General features: G+C 37.6%; 1 protein-coding gene and 1 pseudogene across 1 annotated transcript; both read right to left on the minus strand.

The window, feature by feature from the left end:
- Nucleotides 1–7,513: 7,513 nt before the first annotated feature.
- LOC149380631 (uncharacterized) lies at nt 7,514–8,139 on the minus strand. The gene is made up of 2 exons (XM_089630422.1): nt 7,627–8,139; nt 7,514–7,570 (listed from the first exon to the last, which is right to left on the minus strand). Exons 1-2 carry the CDS (start codon nt 8,131–8,133, stop codon nt 7,514–7,516), a joined length of 564 nt encoding a protein of 187 aa, XP_089486548.1. The 5' UTR covers nt 8,134–8,139.
- Nucleotides 8,140–8,228: 89 nt separating this feature from the next.
- On the minus strand, nt 8,229–9,098 carry LOC149380632 (uncharacterized; annotated as a pseudogene).
- Between the last annotated feature and the right edge of the window lie 11,670 nt (nt 9,099–20,768).

Raw genomic sequence — 20,768 nt, forward strand, 5'->3', positions numbered from 1 at the left:
CCGGTAAACCAATACTATCTCCCGGTAATCCTGCAAAATCTGAGTTCCGGTATGACACCGGTAACGGTAGTCGATTTCTTGGTTGTATTATGATATTGTGTAAATATTTTTTTTATAGTAATGCATATATATATATATATATATATATATGCATTATGTTGTACTCTGAAGCTGAAGCTGTACATATCATAATACTGTTTGTATGATTATAATACAGTAAAAATAAGATTAGTTTTACAAGAGTAGTGATATGTATTATAATATTCTTTGTATTTTATTTGATTGTTTGTTTGTTTTTTTGTTTTTAATGTAAACAGATAAACAGGTCTATCCGACTCGGTCTCCGTAAACGTCAAACGGGTAACAGATCCGATACTTTCTTGTCCATTATTCGATGGGTATACTCGTTACTCAGTCCGCTCCAAAAAACGGATAAACGGGTCCGGTTCTATTTTTTAATGGTACCTAATAACATAATAAGTGGGCCCGATCGGACCCGTACCCGTTGCCATCCATAATCACAGTACAAATATCCAAACATCAAACTCTCTCTCCTCCATTCTTCTTCTCCATCAAGTTTATTTTTACAAAACAACGCAAACTTTAAACGCTAGTTCTCCGAAAACATTAGTTCATCGCATAAACGAAAAAATTTCAGCGAAATATTGCACCATAACGTACAACAAACACATCGTCGTCCAATAACTTTGAAAAATGACATATCTACAAAAAACGATAATATTCCCCGACATTTCAATCATTGATTAAGCTTAAAACAAACCGTTTAGTCCAATATTTCAAGAGCCAAAAGAACCATTAGACTTTGAATTTATTTTATTAAAAGAATTTGTTGCAAATAGCCAATCTCGTAGCTTCTTTTAAGATTCTAGAAAAAAGTTTCATTTACTAAAAAAATAGTCCCTTAAGCCGAAATAAATTAGATTAACTGTTTTAGTCAAGGAAAAAAATGCCGTTTTCGTTGCCGTTTCGAGCCTCCTGATTTACGGAAAATCGTCATGCCGATGGAATTTCCAACGGAAAAATTGTGGAAAAGGGCAAGTAAAATGACGTTTTCAAATGCCGATTTCCATGGAAAACCGACGTGCCGACGGAAAACCGAACGGAAATAATGTGGCGAAACAAACACATAAATATATATATATATATATATATATATATATATATATTTTTAAATGTAGTTCAAATTTAAAACACTTCAAATCATACATATCTAGCATAAATGTTCCATTTGTTCATAAAATAAATATGTTTCACAACCATATAGTTACAATATTAAAAAAAATGTATCAATAGAATCCCGATGGACGTCCCGGTTGGATAAAACTCGGTTGGTTTTCTTGAAGCTCGCAATACTGAGACCAAGTGAAATTTCCCTGGTACGATTGTTGGAAGTTTTGAACATGTCTGTCGTAGTCGGCTTGATCGTACCCTACAGCTGTACTTATCAGTGGGCATCCCTGTGCACATGCTATGATGTGCTCGGCACCGAACCGACACTACTACAAATTAACATATTGGGTGCGGAAGGGTATTAGGTGCGACATGTCGCACCTAAATGTCGCACCTAAGAACATATTAGGTGCGACATGTCGCACCCGATAGTCTTCCATGCGCCTAAAAATTTCGCTGATGATTATGGCTATCAGGTGCGACAGCGTCGCACCTGATATGAAATTGTCGCACCGGATACTATTAGGTGCGACATCTGTCGCACCTAATGGTATTGGGTGCGACTGGTGTCGCACCTAATGGGTTTAAAAATTTAAAACGGTCAGAAGTTCCCCCCGAATGTTTTGGGTTCTGGAATTTCACATTCGGTGCGACAGTGTCGCACCTAAAAGTCATATTAGGTGCGACACTTATGACTATTAGGTGCGACAATGTCGCACCTAATAGTTTTAGGGTATTTATATACCCGAGCGTCTTCTTCTTCGCCCAACCTCACTCTCTCACTCTCTAACTCTCTCTTCTCTCTCTCTCTCTCCGACCAGCCTCCACTCCGGCGACTTGCGTCCTCTCCGCCGTGAATCTCACCGTCCTCCAAGGTACGCCTATCTCTATCTCTCTCTCTCTCTCTCTCTCTCTCTCTCTCTCTATCTCTATCTCTTTCTGTCTCACCCTCTCTCTCTCAATCTCATTCTGTCTCTCTCCGACCAGGCCCGTCCCGCCGTCCGCGACCATCTCCGCCCCGCCGCTCGTGACCATCTCTGCTGAACCCGCTTCCGAGTCTCCTCCGACAGCCCCCTGCGACGCACCACCACTTTTCCCCTGTTGAACTTCGAGCCGTGAGTCCTCTCCGCCGTGAATCTCACCGTCCTCCAAGGTACGCCTATCTCTATCTCTCTCTCTCTCTCTCTCTCTCTCTCTCTCTCTCTCTCTCTCTCTCTCTCTCTCTCTTTCTGTCTCACCCTCTCTCTCTCAATCTGTCTCTCTCCGACCAGGCCCGTCCCGCCGTCCGCGACCATCTCCGCCCCGCCGCTCGTGACCATCTCTGCTGAACGCGACCATCTCCGCCCCGCCTACAATATATACAAGTATACAATCAATTGCCGTAATTTGAATTGCTCTGAAATATATCCAGATCCATGGAGTAGTATGATTGACTGATTAGCTATATAGATGAGACGTTCACTATTGAATCGGTATTAATGTTATCACTTTCAGTTTCAAACAATATTGTCTTTTAGGGAAAGGAAAAAAAAAACTTCTGTACTAGAGAAATGTGAGCTTTCTAGTAATAGTGAAAAAAAAACGAGTCACCAGATTCTAAATTGCTGATCGTATACTATCTTCTATGAAATTGGGTGTTAGATATATTTTGCTAGTGTTGTAGTTTTGAATTAAATATTGAAAATGAAAAAAGGACAAATATAAAGAATATATCAATAAATGAACTATATAAAAAAAATCGAATAATTAAGCACCTAAAATAACTTGATTGAGATTTGTGAGTATTCTTATTAATTTATTTCACGATGTATGTTGCCGCAGCTCGTCCCCGACTTGCCGCAGCCCATCCCCGACCTCGCCGCAGCTTGGTCACTCGCAGCCCCGCGTCGTATCTCGTTGCCTCGTCGTCGCCTCGGAAAAGGTTAGTTATTTGTAATTAGTAATATTTTTACATTATTTAATATTTTTAGATTATTTCATATAGATTAATTAGTAATATATATGTAAATAGTAACATGTTAGATTAGATGAAAATATAACTTTGATGAAAATAGTAACGTATAGTAATTGTCAAATTTTTTAATAATATGTAACATGTTAGATTAGATTAATTAAGTTAAAAGTAATATATTAAATTAATTAGTAACATGTTTAGTGTAATTTAATGGATTCCAAGTGCGAGACGGGGCGAACGATGAAGTGTTTCGGTTGCGTGCCGCGCTTCTATGGACGATAAACGACTTTCCGGCTCGATCGTATTTGTCGGGATGGAGTGGCCAAGGGTATCTTGCTTGCCCCACGTGCAACATTGAGACGCCATCTATGAAAATTAGAAACAGGATTGTCTACTATGACCATCGTCGATTCTTGCCTACGCCTCACCGATTGAGGAAAAGCACTGATCACTACGTAAATCGTCACGAGAAGCGCCTGAAACCTGTCAAGTTGACTGCGCAAGACATACTCGATCAGTTGACTAGTGTGTCTTCCACGAAAACCGGCAAGAATATCGGTAAACGAAAACGTGCTGAGTGCGAATTGAATTGGACCAAAAAGAGCATCTTTTATAAGTTGTCTTACTGGTCAGAATTGGAGTTGAAGCACAACATGGACGTCATGCATATAGAGAAGAACGTGTGCGAGAATCTTCTCGGGACGATGCTCAGCTTGGAAAAGAAGAACTACGATACGGAGAAGTCGAGATTTGACTTGATGGACTTGAAAATCAAGTCTTCTCTGCACTTGAGACAACAAAGGAATGGGTGGTACAAACCGCCAGCAGCGTACACGTTAACGCTTGAGCAGAGACACCGGTTTACCGAGTTCCTTCAATCTGTTAAATTCCCAGACGGGCTCGCTGGAAATTTGAAGAAAAATGTAACTGCTGACGGGAAACTCACAGGTTTGAAGTCGCACGATTGTCACGTGATCATGCAGAGGCTGTTGGCTGATGGTATTCGCCCTTTTGTGCCAAAACCGATACAAGAGACGATCTCAGAGCTCTGCAACTTTTTCAAGTTGATCAGTTCTAGAACCCTGAGAGTGGACGATCTCGAAAAAGCGCAAGATTCAATCATTGAGATATTGTGTAAGCTTGAGATGATATTTCCGCCAGCTTTAGTGGTTTCGACGTGTCTGAAGAACTTTACGCGTTGTCTACGGGATCTATGCAAATTGCTCATCAGTATCCGAGTTGCTTTGTGAATGGCGTGAAGTTCATCACTCGTCGTCGTGATAACCAACGAATCACCCAGAATAGCGGTGTTTGTGTGCCCCTGAACGACTTCAACTTTTACGGTCGAATGGAAGACGTAATCGTGCTGAACTATACACATAACTGTCGTGTCGTACTGTTCAAATGCATATGGTATGGTGACAAGTACAATGCAGGACGTATAGTGCACGTTGATAAGACCACCGGAGCAACGAGTTCGTATACCGCCAAAGAGTGGTTTACAGAAGAGCCGTTTATACTCGCGACTCAAGCGAAACAAGTGTTTTACATCCAAGATCTCGTTAAGGGTCGCGAATGGGAAATCGTTCAGGAATGCAATCAACGTGGGATATGGGACATTCCTGAAGTTGATCCAACCACTTCAGGATCGATTCCATTGACAACAGAATTGTCAAATATCGACCGTCTTAATCATCGACACGAAACTGCTACGGCCGAGCTTGTTAATGTCGTTGAAGATGATGAAGAAGTGGATGAAGAAGATGAGGCGCTTGCCGTTTTTGAGGGAGACGATGTTGATGTCGATACTAACATTACATCGAGTGACAACGATGAATGACTAACACCATGTAATAACCGTAGTCGTCGAATAGTAATTACATAGTAATTAAACATACTAACTACAATTCATTTTGCAGGATGTCTACTTCAGGTCAGGACCCATCAGGAGGAGAACCCCCGCAGATGCCGAGGAAGAAGCGGGGACCAACGACTGGCGTCGTTTCTGCGAGAGCTCGTGTTGGGACCCCTGGAGCGAACACAGTTCGCTACGATCAGAATGCGCAGGCGTTCTACCAAGACGTCAGGGAGCAAAATCCGTTGATCGGGACGTTCCAAAACCGATTAGGAAACCTGATCAAGAGTACCATTCCAGTCGACCTCCCAGACTGGAATCATGTGCCTGCGCAGAGTGTGGCGGCTCTTATGAACTCGATTCATAACGAGTATAACTTCGTTTATGCACATCCCGAGAGTGGCGAGCTTGTGCCTGCAGATCCTATTCGCAACGAGATTGATATGGCTATCATTCGCGATGCGAAGAGGATGCGTCGTGGCCAGAAGTCGAGGTTGTCGCAGCTCTTCTTCAAGACATTTTGCGGGAGTAAGGATCTCGCTAAAAGTGAAACTCCCGATGGCTACAACCAGGAAGCCTGGTTGAAAGCAATAGAGGTGTTCGACTCGCCAGAGCATAAGGTATGAGTTGAACTTCCGATGATTATTCGAATTTCTTAAAATTAAACTTCACGTATTTATGTCTTGCAGGCGAAATCTCTCCGCAACCGGGAAAATTCGAAGATGAAGAAGACGAAGGCGAGGCAAGGCTCGCTTAGTTTTTTTGGTCATCGCTCGAGGAACGTAAGTCTCTTAAAATTAATATATAATATATATGTGATTCATATTTTAATGTTGAAAAATTACAGCGAAGAGAAGATGGGAGTATAGGCTCGGCTTTAGCGATATGGTTAGAAAAACACCAGGACGCTAAGGGATCGTGGACGACGGACTTCGCGAAGACGCAATACGTAAGTTAATTTTTTTTATTTACTATATTTAATTACTTTATTTCTTCTTATCTTATAAGTTTTTTGTGGTTTTATTTTGAAGGATCAAGTCACCGCCCAGACGATAGATATTTTGCGGCAAGCGGAGGAGCAAAACATCGTGATCTCCCAAGAAGATGCGGAGATGTACGCGATGCGCGATGTTTTGGGAGTGCGCAGAGACTGGGAAGTCGGTTTAGGGCCTTCGATCCCAAGGTCATCGTTGGGTGTTGCCCAAACGCTAGATGGATGCTCGTCAAGTTCGTCATCTCAGACCGATCCATTGGTTGCCGAGATGCGAGCTCAGATGGATGCCCAACAAGCCGAGCTGCAACTGATGCGGCAACAGATCGCCTTCCTCAGCCAGCAGCACAACCAGCCTCCCACGACTCCTCAACCTCCGCCTGCATCGCAACCAGGTGGGACGGATCAGCAGACGCCAGGTTCCACGCCAGGTTCTATGGATTACTTGCGAGATCGTCCTTACGGAAGCGGCGGAACGAGCGGCAGCGCGTCAGGCAGCGGTGGACGAGGACGAGGAAGCGGTTCTCGAAGTTCTGGCAACTTATTCGGCAGAGGAAATTCTACTATCGATAAGTTTTATAAGAAAAAAAAATAGGAATTCATTTTTTTTCGTTTTTTGTAAAGAATTTGTATTTTTAATTAAGAATTCTATTTTTAGAATATTATTTCTAATTCATTTAGAATTTTGTTTAATTAATATTATTTTGTTAATTTACTTTTTTTAATTTTGTATTTTTTTTTAATTAAACAAACGTATTGGGTGCGACATTGTCGCACCGAATACCATGGCGCGAAAACTTTCAGGTGCGACATGTCGCACCCGATATGCCATTACCCGCCAATTCTATAAAATTTGGCAGGAAAATAACTTGGGCATTAGGTGCGATTAGTCGCACCTGAAAATGTCGCACCTAATGGGGTACCTATTAGGTGCGACATGTCGCACCCAATACCTTCTGCGACGGGTTATCAGGTGCGACAGTGTCGCACCTATTGTCGCACCTAATAAACCATTAGGTGCGACATTTGAGGCATTAGGTGCGACATTCGTCGCACCGGATAACGTCTTTTGTCCTAGTGCGATCTACGCGTACACCGTACATACGACGTCCACGTCCTTGCGAATTCACCTGTGGCTGTGGCACTCCTATCGGATTAGGATAACGGTAGGAAGGACAAGTATACGAACCGTCACTCTGTGTGTCTGACGTGGTGAATGACATTGTGTCGAACTGAGACATCAAGTGATCGACGCCGTATTCACTGCCAGATGACATGTACGCTCCATATCCTTGCTGGAAGTCACCGCCGTATTCACTACCAGAAGACATGTAATGCATGGGCGCTCTCTGTGTTCCTCCACCGTAATACGATCCGGTCTCAAAGTCAAAGTACTCTCCGGGTCTGTTAAGCATGTAATATATTACTTTCCATATTCATCATACGTACATTGTTTGTGAACTCCGACATGAATAAATGCGAATACACTAACCTATCAGATCTTTGACGTCGTGACCCGTGATCAGAATCTTGCGTGGGTTGATAACCTTGCTCCATAGTCCACGGCTCGTAATGTTGGCTACCACCACCACCACCACCACCACTACCAACACCACCACCACTACCACCACCAACGTCTTGACTAGCTGGATAACTGCCAAAGTCACCACCGTCTCCACCATCGTCACCGTCGTTAGGACCACGTCCATCGTCTGATGATCCATGCGAAGTATGACCGACATCTTCGCTCAAGACGGTGTCGACATCAACACCTTCCGCCCGGGCTTGTGAGGCGACGTTTGGGTCGGGGTTCCGGTCTTCATCGTCGAGGTGAACTGGGCGGATCCATTGTAGGAGTTCATCATCGTCGACATTGTCACCCATTATCTCCATTGATCTTTGGATCATATCCAACGGATCCTTCCTGTCGACGGCGTCGTTTTGGATATCTCGTAATTGTAGCTTCATATTGTAGCTACAAAAGACGAGTTCCTCAAGTCGCTTATACGCCAGTCGGTTCCGCTGCTTAGTATGGACAAGTGCAAACGTGCTCCAATTTCGCTCGCACGCCGATGATGATGCGGTCTGAGAAAGGATTCTCATCGCCAACTTTCTCAACGTGGGGGTTTGAATTCCAAACATCGCCCACCATTCTCCTAACAAAATGAAGAAACTCCGTAAATATGACATTATGATATGAACATCGGGAACCGCAATGTAACGGATGGTCAAGTTGTCTATTCCATCTCTGAACCGCAATGTCAACCACCCATTGCTTGTTTGGGATGCTTTCCAACTTCTTTTTCATTAAATCGAAGACGTGGTACAGCAAGCCCATCGTGGGAACAACTTCTGTATCAACGAGACGTGGAGCAGAGTACATAGGTTCGAACACCTTGCACACGCTATCAATATGGAGCCAAAAGTTACTGTCCAATACTTTTGACTCCACAAACTGCCCAGGTGCAGTTTGACGTAAGGAACATCAGTCCCACCAATCCGACGTGAACATCTTTTTCAACCTCGGTCGACCTGCTCTTGAGACTCGTTAGGGCCAAGTAGTTCGTGGCGAATCTCGTCGGACCGGGACGGATTAGCTCTCCTTGTCCTTCTTCTCGCATCTTCGAGCTGACAATCTCGTGATTGTAGATGAACTTCGTGATGTCTCTACAATTCTTAACAACATCGGCGACAGTCGCTCGTTTTCCAACGTCCTCGAGCATCAAGTCAATACAATGTGCGGCGCACGGAGTCCAGTACAGATTATATCGACGAGCGAGTTTCAATCCGGCTTTCTTGTAAGCCGAACCATTATCAGTGATAATCTGAACAACATTGTGTTCACCGACTTCTTTCACAATGGGCGACAGAATCTTATAGATGTACAAATAGTTCTTGATCTCATCTGACGCATCAACTGACTTCAAAAAAACAGTCTTACCTTCCGAGTACACCATAACATTTATGATGCTTAAACGCGTAGGTCCCGTCCATCCGTCCGACATTATGGTGCAACCATATTCCTTCCACACTTCCCGTTGCTGATGGATGTACTTCTTGACGGATGCAACCTCTGCTTTCAAGTACGTGTTATAAATCTCATACGGAGTCGGAAGCGGAATACCTGGACATGTAAAGTTTGAAATGATAGAACAGTTAGACACCACAATACTTGTCAAATTAAAACCGGTAGTTCAAAAATTCAAATACACGAGACTTACCAACTGCCACAGCTTCATTGATCATGTGTCAAAAATGCGGCAACTTCACTTTGGCGGCTGGGATGTTCTCGTGGATGACGTAGCTGCTAACAGCTGTTCCTAGACGCTCTTTCAATTTAGGATTTGTGATTTCCGGGATCGTAGGTTGTCGTCCACTATCTGGCCGAAAATGAGGTGGTGGTGAAATCCCTGAACCCCCACCAGGGCCGGATCTACAAGCATCTGGCTGTGTCTCTTGACGGCTTCTTTTAAGAGCTTGCATCATATCACGTTCGTATTGTTGGTCGGGGTCAAGCTCTACGTGAGTCGGACCGAAGCGTCCGGCCACGTGGTCGTCTACGGTTTCTTGAAGGACGCCCTTGTTTTTCTTCTTTTGGACCGTCGCCTCTTGTAACGCTAACATCTCCGTGCGTACTTGTGAAGGAACACTCGTACATGCCTTCACGTTTTTCTTCGGATCGTTTCCACTTAAGTGTAACTTCATCCGTGTGATTCCCCCTCCCCTGGTAATGTGCCCACAATAATTGCACGTGAAGTGGAACGGGTTTGTTGCACTTGGGGTGCAATGCTTACGAACTCCTTCCTCGCTCATCTTCGATATACCTGCATATTGAATGCAACATTTCAATCCAATTTCAACTTGTCAAAAAATTCTAATCAAACTACTTTCATTTCAATATGTCAACAAATTTCTTTCACCATGTCAACAAATTTCTTTAAACATGTCAACAAATTTATTTCAACATATAAACAAATTATAGTCAAACTACTTTCATTTCACTTCAAAACGTAACAACAACAATTCATAATCTAATTTAAACATGTCAACAAATTTATTTCAAGATATCAATAAATTCTATTCAAAGTTCAAACTAATTTAATTTCAATTCAAAACGTAACAATTTCAATTCATAATCTAATTTAAACATGCAACAAATTTATTTCAACATGTCAAAAATTTCTATTCAAAGTTCAAACTAATTTCATTTCAATTCAAAACGTAACAATTTCAATATATCAATAAATTCATACACTTAAGTCTTAAATAATTTCATTTCTAGCATATACAAGATAAAAATTAAACACATAAACTTACTTAAAAACAGAAATAAAACTTGAACTTCTGTTTTTTCAGTCGCCGGAAAATTCAAGGTTCGCCGGAAAAAATGGTGTTTCGCAGGAAAATTTCAAGGTTCGCCGGAATTTCACCAAAAAATCTGGAAAAAATATATATGATAGATCGTCACATTACAAACAACTTTCATAAAGAGAATTATATGAAAAAAAATCAAATTACTCAAGAAACTGAAGGTGCAAGTTTCAGAATCTAGGGTTTCCAAAACGACTTGGAAATTCCTTCAAATCGGAGGAAATTCGTCGACATCTTGTTGATTTATACCTTCAGCGTGACGAAAATGGTGGAAACTCGCCGATCGCCGTCGAATTCCTCCGACACCCACGTTCTCTCCTCCACAGCCGCGACTTTTTTTTTTTTTCTTTTCCTTCGAATTTCTTCGAATTTCCTGGAAACGAAGATGGTTTTATACACAAGTTGGAACGACATCTATCGGCATTAAACGACAAAAACGAAATGTCGTTTCTTGGAAATTCCAGCGACATCACACATGGAAACGACAAATGTCTCTTCCGCTCGCCGTTGACCCATGGAAATGGAATTTCCAGCCGAAATTCCGGGAAATTCGCCGGCATTTAGTTCCTTGGTTTTAGTTAATTTAATTTACCTTGGGCGGGCTGAAGTAAATTAAACTAATTAAAATAGTTAATTCAATATACTTCGGCTTGATGGACTATTTTCTTACTAAAATAAAACTTCACTTATTTTTTAAAAAGATGGTGAATTATCGGACTACTAACTTAATTGTCTCTTTTTATTATTATTATTATTATTTATTTATTTATAAGAAAACAAGGTTGGTGGTTGTTTTTAAATAAATACTAAGAATATTCTTTACAAGATCAAAGGAAATTAATTTACAAAATTATAATTGCATTGGTATTTATTTATATCAGTACTTAATTTATTTTTTTGGTTATGTTCCCCTATAAATTGTTTCGACTCTCTTTATTCACACCATATATTTAGTCAATTATTACTCTCTCTAGCTAATTATTCAACCTGCATACCTAATTTCTATATTATTATTTATTTTGTTTGATTACTTCAACAAGTTGTTAATTAACTCCTCGTGCATTATAAGAAATCAATATTGATCATCACTGTTGGAAACACAAGCTCTTGAAAATTGCATTATCTCTTGGAAGTTGCACTATTTATAGGAAGTTGCACTATCTCATTTGAAGTTGCGTTACCACTTATATTTCCTATATTGATGTAATTTTTTATTCTTTTTCTCCTTGTATAAATAGGGGTTCTCCTCTCATATAATACAATAAATAGAAAATATTTCTCCATCTTTTCCTCTCTAAATTTCTACGATCTCACATTTTACAACATAACTAGAAATTAAAAAAAAAAAGATTTTTAGATAAGATATTGAAGAGATTGGTGTTGAAAGTAGTTAGGCGAAGAGGAGAACTTTCCCCGAAGAAGATGGGCCCAGCCGAGAATAAGTTCAACGTGATTAGAGCATTTTTCAACTCTCCACGGCATGATTAGAGCATCGATCGAACAATCCTTAGCAATTAATTTGGCTCGTATATCATTAAAATTGTTTGAAATACTTTTACTCTAACTATGAACCCGTTAATAGCATGAAATGATTTAACAGTTGGACTATAGTGATATGAATATAAATCGTTATATCAGGAGCTATGTCTTATCACTTTTTTTTTCTTGAACATAAATTCTCATTAACAATCAGGACTAGCATCAGCCAAACAAAGAACTCAAACAGAAACCGGACCTTCCAAAAATAAAAACATGCCTTGAATTGAAAATGAGAAGCAGAAAACGGACAAAGCTAACAGAAAAAAGATAAAAGTCTATTCTGATCGACAAGACAATCACGTCTACAAATTTCTTTGAACCCCTCCTGTAATTCTTTAAGCGAGCAAGAAGCACTGCTTAGTAGTAGATAATCGCTCATTACCAAAGGCGACCTTGAGGTACTCCGACTTGGCAAGAGACTAGACAAAAACATTTCAACCAACCCTTTTTTTTATCATTATTTTTTTTTAGAAAATGGCGGCAAAAATTCCTTAAGTTTTAGGAAACAGTTAACATAATCCCTATTCTTTATTTTGAACGGTAAAAATCCTTAATGTTGAAAATTACACATTCCGTTGGTCCCTACTGCTATATTTCTCTACGTTAAATTCTTAACGGTATCAACAGCAGTAAGGACCAACGGAATGTGCAATTTTCAACATTAAGGATTTTTAACGTTCAAAATAAAGAATAGAGATTATGTTAGCTGTTTCCTAAAACTTAAGGGACTTTTGCCGCCATTTCTTTTTATTTTTATTTTTATTTTTTTATCGAGACTTCCTTCAACTGCCTAGTTCTAGAACTAATGAAAACCACGGATTAAAATCTCGCGCGAGATAGGGATATCTCGCGCGAGATCTCATCTCGCATAGGGGTGCGGTAGCGAGAAGTTCTTAACTCGCATTTTGTATAAATTTCGCAAATACCGCGCGGAATTAACTATATACCGCAAATACCCAAAAAATTGGGCCAAAATTCATATTTTTAAACTTTATTTGATCAGGCTCATTAATAAGATAGGCCCGTACAAGTTAATTCAGGCAAAAATAATAGATCTCTTTATATAGTTTTTTTGTATTACAAAACTCTTGTACATAACCAATGTGGGATTTTTTCTTTTCTCAATTGGCGAAAACTTGTTATACTTCTTTCTCTCTTTTATTTATTCCGATTAATTAATAATAGAACCCTTTAGACTCTAAGTTACGTTATATATATTTATAACTAAGTAGTATAGTTAAAAAGTAGATATACTATATATATATATATATATATATATATATATATATGCATTCTTATGTGTATATATATATATATATATATATATATATATATATTAACATTTAAAACAAAATATACTTATTGACATATTTAAGTTTTATTAAAAAATGAAACCTACTATTAATTTTATTTTTTCAGCTGAATATGAATTTATAATAACTTCTACAAAATTTATTGCATTTTAATATATATATATATATATATATTTAAAAATTTATTTTTTGTTTAAATATCCCGCGGAATACTCTTTTTTATATATGCGGTATATCCCGTGAAATGTGATTTACCAAGCGGTATGAAATACCCCAGATACCCTCAAAATCAAAGATGCGGTACGAGCGCGAGATACGAGATTTTAATCCCCGATGAAAACCCATATAAGGCAATAAGAAAACATAAACAAGCATAGAAACAAACTGAAAGTCGGAACTAATCCAACTGCAAAACTCCAAACTGAAAACCTAAACTGAAACTGAAACTAAAAAACCTCACCTAGCCCCTCTCAATTCAAAAAGCCAGTACACTCCAAGTCCTACCCTCAGCCTCATTCAGATCAGAACCTTATGATTCCGACCAGCAAAGAGAAGCCGGGAAAGGTCACCACCTCAACACGTCGGCGAAGAACTGTCTCCATCAGAATCACGACCAATCAAATCCGTGACAGAACCCCTTGAGCAGAATCCTTGTTCGAGGCAACGTACAGACCCAGCACCGACGAAAAACTCATATCTGGACTGAGACTCTGAGCATTCTCCGTCCGAGCTAGATCTGAAGAAAAGACGCACTCTCCAAACGCTCGTCGGAGAAACAGAGCCCGGGGACAGAGCGCTTCAGCAGTACACAGCCAAAGGAAAGCTACAAGAGGCTCGTCTTCTAAAGCATTGCGAGACGACGAGGACGCCAGAGAACCGCCGGCCGACGCGTCTTAGTGGAGATGAGGAAGAGACTAGCTTTGACGTTGAGCGGAGTCAAGCCGGAGGAAGGCCGACCACTCGAATGGAATGCAGATCTGGAAATCCCTTCGCGAGAAACGCCTCTCCCCCGAGCCGGAGTTGTGCAAAACGACGTCCATGGACCGGGGACCGGCAGCTGCGAAAACTCTCTAGGATTTTCTTGGAGAGAAAACGCGAGTAGATGGAGACTGTATAAGTTTTTATGTTACTACGTATGTCTTATCACAACACTGCATGCACGTGACATTTGGGATCGTTACAACAAGGACCATTGTTAAGTGTGGTTATCCATCAATTGATCATGGAAAAACCGTAATAAATACTTAGACTCCCTTACTTTTATTACTTGGAAATAGAAGTAATCCATCCTATTTATTAGATGCGTGAAGGGCCAGAGACATGGCAATGGAGGAGAAAGATAGTTAAGATTTAGAGTCCCCCAACCTGAAAAGGTTGTAGGAGAAGTGAGTGACAAAGTACAAAGCAATAGCTCTTTTGTATCAACCTTACGCCACCTGGGTCAGAAACACTTCAGAATTCCCAATATTAAATGTAAAATGATAAATAAATATCGGGCTTTGTTTGCCAAAATTTACACATTTGACTTTCACTCAACTCAGCCCAAGATTAGCCGAAAGTACAGTTATTTTCACCGATCATCTCTCCATGGCTCAATTTCTTTTAATTATTAATAGTCCTTTACAATATTACATATCAGTAACCAATCTTTTTTATGAATTAGGTTTCTCGTGCCAAATGATACATTCAATTGTCTGAAGATTTCAAAGTAGTGCATAACATTGCTTGCTTTGTTGGTAAGAGGGACATTTTTTTTTTTTGGAGTTACAAATTGCGGAATTCGCTCTCTAGATTTTGAGCAACTTTTGGTCAGATTTCAATTACTTGATTTTCCATTACTTTGATAAGATTACAAGGGACTCAATATTTAATGCGTATGCATATGCTGAAAGTTACATAGTTAAATAATGATATAAATTAAGTTAACAGATAGTTCAAACAGTAACATGCTTATCAAATATCATCAGAACTTTGTCCATCCAAAACCAACAGTAAAAACTTCCAGTCTTGACAAATCGTCACCTTCAGAGTTGAACAGTAAAATATTTGAGAAAACTAGGTTCTTATGTCTCATCGTTTGTCTATAAATAGGCCACACACACGCACACACTTCTCTGAATATTTCTTTACAATACAAAAAATGTACGTCATCTTTCACTCAGATGATCACTATTAAATTTACAAACCCACCCGATAATTTTACCGGTAAAATACAGACACAAGTGACACCGCATACATACACGTACAATACAGCACAGCACACTATAAACTGCACTATTATGTATGTAGTATGTACCCAAAAATAAAATATAATAACAGTTGATTAATAAAATATACACATTTTTTTTACGTATACAACACCGGAACCATTTTCCATCCCTGATTCAAGAGATAGATAAAAAGACTGATAAGTTAATCAAAGCATAAACGAGTTGACGTATCTGAAGAAGAAGAAAATAGAAGGTACTAATTTAAAAGAAAAAATAATCAAGAAGACGAAATGAGACATTCTTGTTGCTTACTCAAGTGTGGTTGGGCATTTAAATGGGGAACGGTGAGAGAGGTGAGAAACTCGTGTTGGAGAAGGGGAGCACGTGCAGACAGTGCTAAGTGTAGCCAAGTTGCACGTGCCCTGCTTCTCCAGCAAGAGCCACTCACCCATTAATAAGACTCCATTGCCAAAGCTCAATATCAGAGACAAGTGTAGTGAGTGACTACTTGAGTGAGCTTGGTTAAAGAATGAAGAGACCTTGCATTTATATAGCGATAGAAGGGAGTGAGAGAGAGAGAGAGAGAGAGAGAGAGAGAGAGTCTGCGTGTGTGTTTTAAAGAGATTGAGTCTTCAAGTGGCTATTCTTTGAAGACACCGATATGATGAAACAAGAAAAGTAATCAAAGCGACTTTGGTGCTTTTTTATCATTTTTTTTTCTTTCCCTTTTTCTGTTTTCATGTGAGGCCACATTGACCCCCATGTTAGACGATTTTCAATTTTCCTCCTAGTACAAAAAGGAAAAAAAGAATTAAATTGAAATTATATTATACATGTTCATACGCATACCTCTCTCTCTCTCTCTCTGCGTTGTAACTTGTAACTTGTATGTGAGTGTATAGCAGCCAAAAAGACTTGTGTGATAGATAGCTCCAATTCTTGAGCGCGTCATCGACACGCTCTTTATTGAATGTGCTGTTTTTGCTGGCAATGTTGCAATATTGCATAGCTTTTGGGCAAAACTAGATTTGACCCTGAATTTGACTCCAGGCCACAGTGAATCTTATTCTTGCCAATCCGTTCAATTTCATTAGCTTTTTTTAAGTATGAATTTGATATATTATTTAGTCATCTGCCGCCTAGTGGAAGCTTTGAAAAACTTTGTTTACTATAACCTAATATATTCTTGAGAAATTGGCAATAAAAGTTGGTTTATCTCTAATTGTACTTATTCATCCTTAGTATCTAATTGTGCTTAAGTTAAAGTCCACCAAGGTTTCTCTAATAGAATGTTCTTTGCTATTGTTGCGGAGGCAACCATGAGGGGGCGGTGTTTCGGGCTTAGTGGCGGCTTGCCAGGCACAAAATTTGGGGATTTTTTTTTTGGATTCAATAAACACATACACATTTTGAGGACTTTTATCAAAAATTAAATTTTCATACTTTTGTGACACCATTTTTAGAGGAAATTAGGAACTACGGCGACACTTCGATAAAAACATGGGGACTTCAGTGAATCTTGATAAACTTTGTGGGAACTTTTAACGCTAAGCTTTCTATAATGATATATTTTTTTTATTATAGTTTTAGTTTATAGCAAGTCTTTCTGCTAAACTTATTTGTAAAAAAAAAAAAAAAAAAAACTAGCTTATTCCTTTTGCTTGCTTTGCTCTTCAAAATTTGAAAATGTCACTAGATTCTCAAGGTGGTGGAGATAATAACTCAAGCCCTGAATAGCCTTAATATGACATCCAACTTTCTTACTTTCTCTTCCACGGTTCCGCAGTTATAATATATTGGATCACAGCAGATCATGGGTCTCTCTCTCCAATAAGTATATAAATCCAGAACAAAGTACACACATGAATTATTATTACTGCTTATGTGTGCTAGTATATATTGTAGTGAACGGCAAAAAGTAGGCAATCATTAAATTCATTCAAAACCTTTTACCACACGTATAATAATAATAATAACAATACAAACATGAACAACAATAATAAGAAGCAAAGTTGCTGAAAAGAGCGGAGTATGTTTGTAGACATTATATTCACCGACAAAACCTTTGATACTTTCCTTGCGATATACATTTCCTATATGGTATAGGGATCTGGCATTTGAAAAGAAAAAAAATTCACAGCCCATTTAATCAACTTAAGCTAAAAACCACCAAGCAAGTAAACGGAACAATCTTGGCAAATAATAAATGCCCATTTTCCCATCTTCTATTTGTTTTTGCCACAATTGTCAATGCTTGTACACAAACTTCCCTCGTAGCACCATTGTCATCAATATATGCGGGTAAATGTAAAATGGTAAACATAAGATAAGATGTATACAAAAACAAACACTTAATTATAGTTTGAAAAAAAATATATTACACGTTGAGGATTGCGTGTCGAGTGGAGTGAGATTTTCAATGAGGATCTGATTCCCAGTCTTTGGAATGGTATAGAGACGAGAGCCTGTTTTTTTAATTTTTTATTTTTATTTTTATTTTTAATAACCAATCCTCAGAAATCCCCCATGGTTTATGGTCTCTCTCTCTATGTATTTTTTTTCCCCTCTGAAGTCTGATGTTTTCCTCTGCAGTGTGGGATTAGATGACCCACGTCACTCTTTGAGTGCTGTTGTGATAGTCAATTCCCGGTTTACTCTCACGCTAAACTGCATCGGTAAAATCAGTTTGTTTCCTTGCTTAACTAAGCAATTGACCTTTCCAAGCAATCCGTAGAGAAACAAATAGTAAATTTGACCAAAGCAATAACTTGTAGCTGGTCACTTATCACCTCTACCGATACTAAATTTGGACATATGTGGTGGTTGATTATTGGCCTGCTTGGAATGTATATTGCGTAGATCACAGTAACAAAATGCACGTACTTTAAGGTAATAGGATGTACATAAAACTCACTTGACTTTATATCAACTGCAGTGTTCATAGGGACTTTTTATTATATATATATATATATATATATATATATATATATATATATATATATATATATATATATATATATCTATAACATTGTTTTTTATTTCTATTGTTTTTTTTTCTACCTCTCTCATCAATATATTTTGTATAATTTTTTTTTTTTATGTATTTTATAATCATAATTACTGATACTATATTATACTATATCAATAACATACATTATTTTGACTGTATGTTAGTTTTATATTTTCTTTATTAAATTCTATTTCTTTTTCTCTTTGATATTTATTTCCCTTCACCTTATATGTGTCTCCATATTTCATTGAAAAACGAACGCAAGTCTTATTTATCCATGAAAGTCTAATCAATGTACAAAATAAATTTTTTACATTTTATTATTCGTTCATGATTTTTAAAGGTTTTTTCTTAATTATACTATATCATTTTTTTTAGTTTTTTTTTCAATCTATTTTGTAAATTTTTATTTTATGTATATTGTTTTTTTTCTCCCTTTCATCAATATATTTTTTATAATTTTTTTTATGTATTTTATAATCATAATTACTGATACTATATTATACTATATCAATAACATACATTATTTTGAGTGTATGTTAGTTTTATATTTCCTTTATCAAATTCTCTTTCTTGTTCTCTTTGATATTTATTTTCTTTCACCTTATATGTGTCTCCATATTTCATTGGAAAGCGAACGCAAGTCTTATTTACCCATGAAAGTCTAATCAATGTGCAAAATAAATATTTTACATTTTATTATTCGTTCATGATATTTACGGGTTTTTTTCTTAATTTTCGATTTCTTTGTTGCCCATTGTTTATGAATCTTGATAACACAAATTAACCTCTACAAATTTTACTTGCTATTATCATTTATAATATGTTAAAATCATTCGCGCGTAGCGCGATGCTAAAACTAGTATATATATATATATATATATATATATATATATATATATATATATATATATATATATATATATATATGAAAAAGGCGACTTTCACCAAAATATTATTATGACTTTCTAGTACTATTAGCTCTTAAACTATTAATAATATATGTGATATTTTAATTTACAAATTATTACAAATGATAAAAAATTTCTCAAATAATTTATTTGGTAGTATTTTAATCATTATATAAAATCTAATAAAATTGATCACGTGAGAATTAAAATATATGTTAAATAGTTTGTTAATTGGGTCAAGTGGCTATATAGCCAAATAGAACTTAAGCTTTTGCAAAATAGCCATAGTTTGTCAACTATAAGCAAACTAGTCAAAGTAAGATTAATCTAGGCTGGATTAAATTTAATCCCAACGAACTATAAAGACAGAATGTAAGTTTTATGAAGGCTGGATTAAAATTGATCGAGACAGGATTAAAAGTCGTAGTACTCTCAATTGGCTATTTTGCTATACCTAATGAAACTATGACTATAATGCAAAAGTTATAGTTTGAATTGGCTATTTTAGAAATGGTATGAAGTAGCCAATTCAAACTATGACTTTTGCAAAATAGCCATAGTTTCATTAGGTATAGCAAAATAGCCAATTGAGAGTACTAGGACGTTTAATCCTGTCTCGATTAATTTTAATTCAGCTTTCATAAAGCTTACATTCTGTCTTTATAGTTCGTTGAGATTAAATTTAATCCAGCCTAGATTAATCTTACTTGGGTTAGTTTGCTTATAGTTGACAAACTATGACTATTTTGCAAAAGTTTAAGTTCTATTGGGCTATATAGCCGCTGGACCCTTGTTAATTTTATGATATAAAAAAATTAAACTAATAGATAACTTCAAACTTTAGATACTGACAATAAATTCGAAAATTCAAACGATATGTGTGTTTTGAAACTCTCTCTCTCTCTCTCTCTCTCTCTCTCTCTCTCTCTCTCTCTCTCTCTCTCTCTCTCTCTCTCTCTCTCTCTCTCTCTCTCTCTCTCTCTCTCTCTCTCTCTCTCTCTCGCAATTTAACATCATGACAACATTACATATTTGATTCCTCTTTTTGCACAATTTCCAGTTTAGAATGAAGTGGAACTCTAAAAAAAAATTGAAGTGGAAAAAATTCTTTTATTATTAACAAATCATCAGCGTGGAGAAAAAAAGCGTTTCAATCAATGAAATATCCCTTTTCTTTCTTATCATATAAATCTTAACTCGTTTACAATGGTAATATTTAATGTATAAAATCCTAATATAGACCTTTGTGTTTTGAATTTCGTCTTCCATATATTTTCAGTTTTATCAACAATTTCACCGATATTAGCTTTTATAAATATGGTCCATTAGATATATAGTCTTATCTATATTTATAATTTACCATTTATCCATTTTTTTTATAAGTTTTTCATAAATAACCATATTCACCATTGCATATGAATAA

Source organism: Urtica dioica, chromosome 11 (assembly GCF_054948205.1).
Source record: "Urtica dioica subsp. dioica isolate 48M chromosome 11, U.dioica_male_clone48M_v1_H2, whole genome shotgun sequence".
Taxonomy (NCBI): domain Eukaryota; kingdom Viridiplantae; phylum Streptophyta; class Magnoliopsida; order Rosales; family Urticaceae; genus Urtica; species Urtica dioica.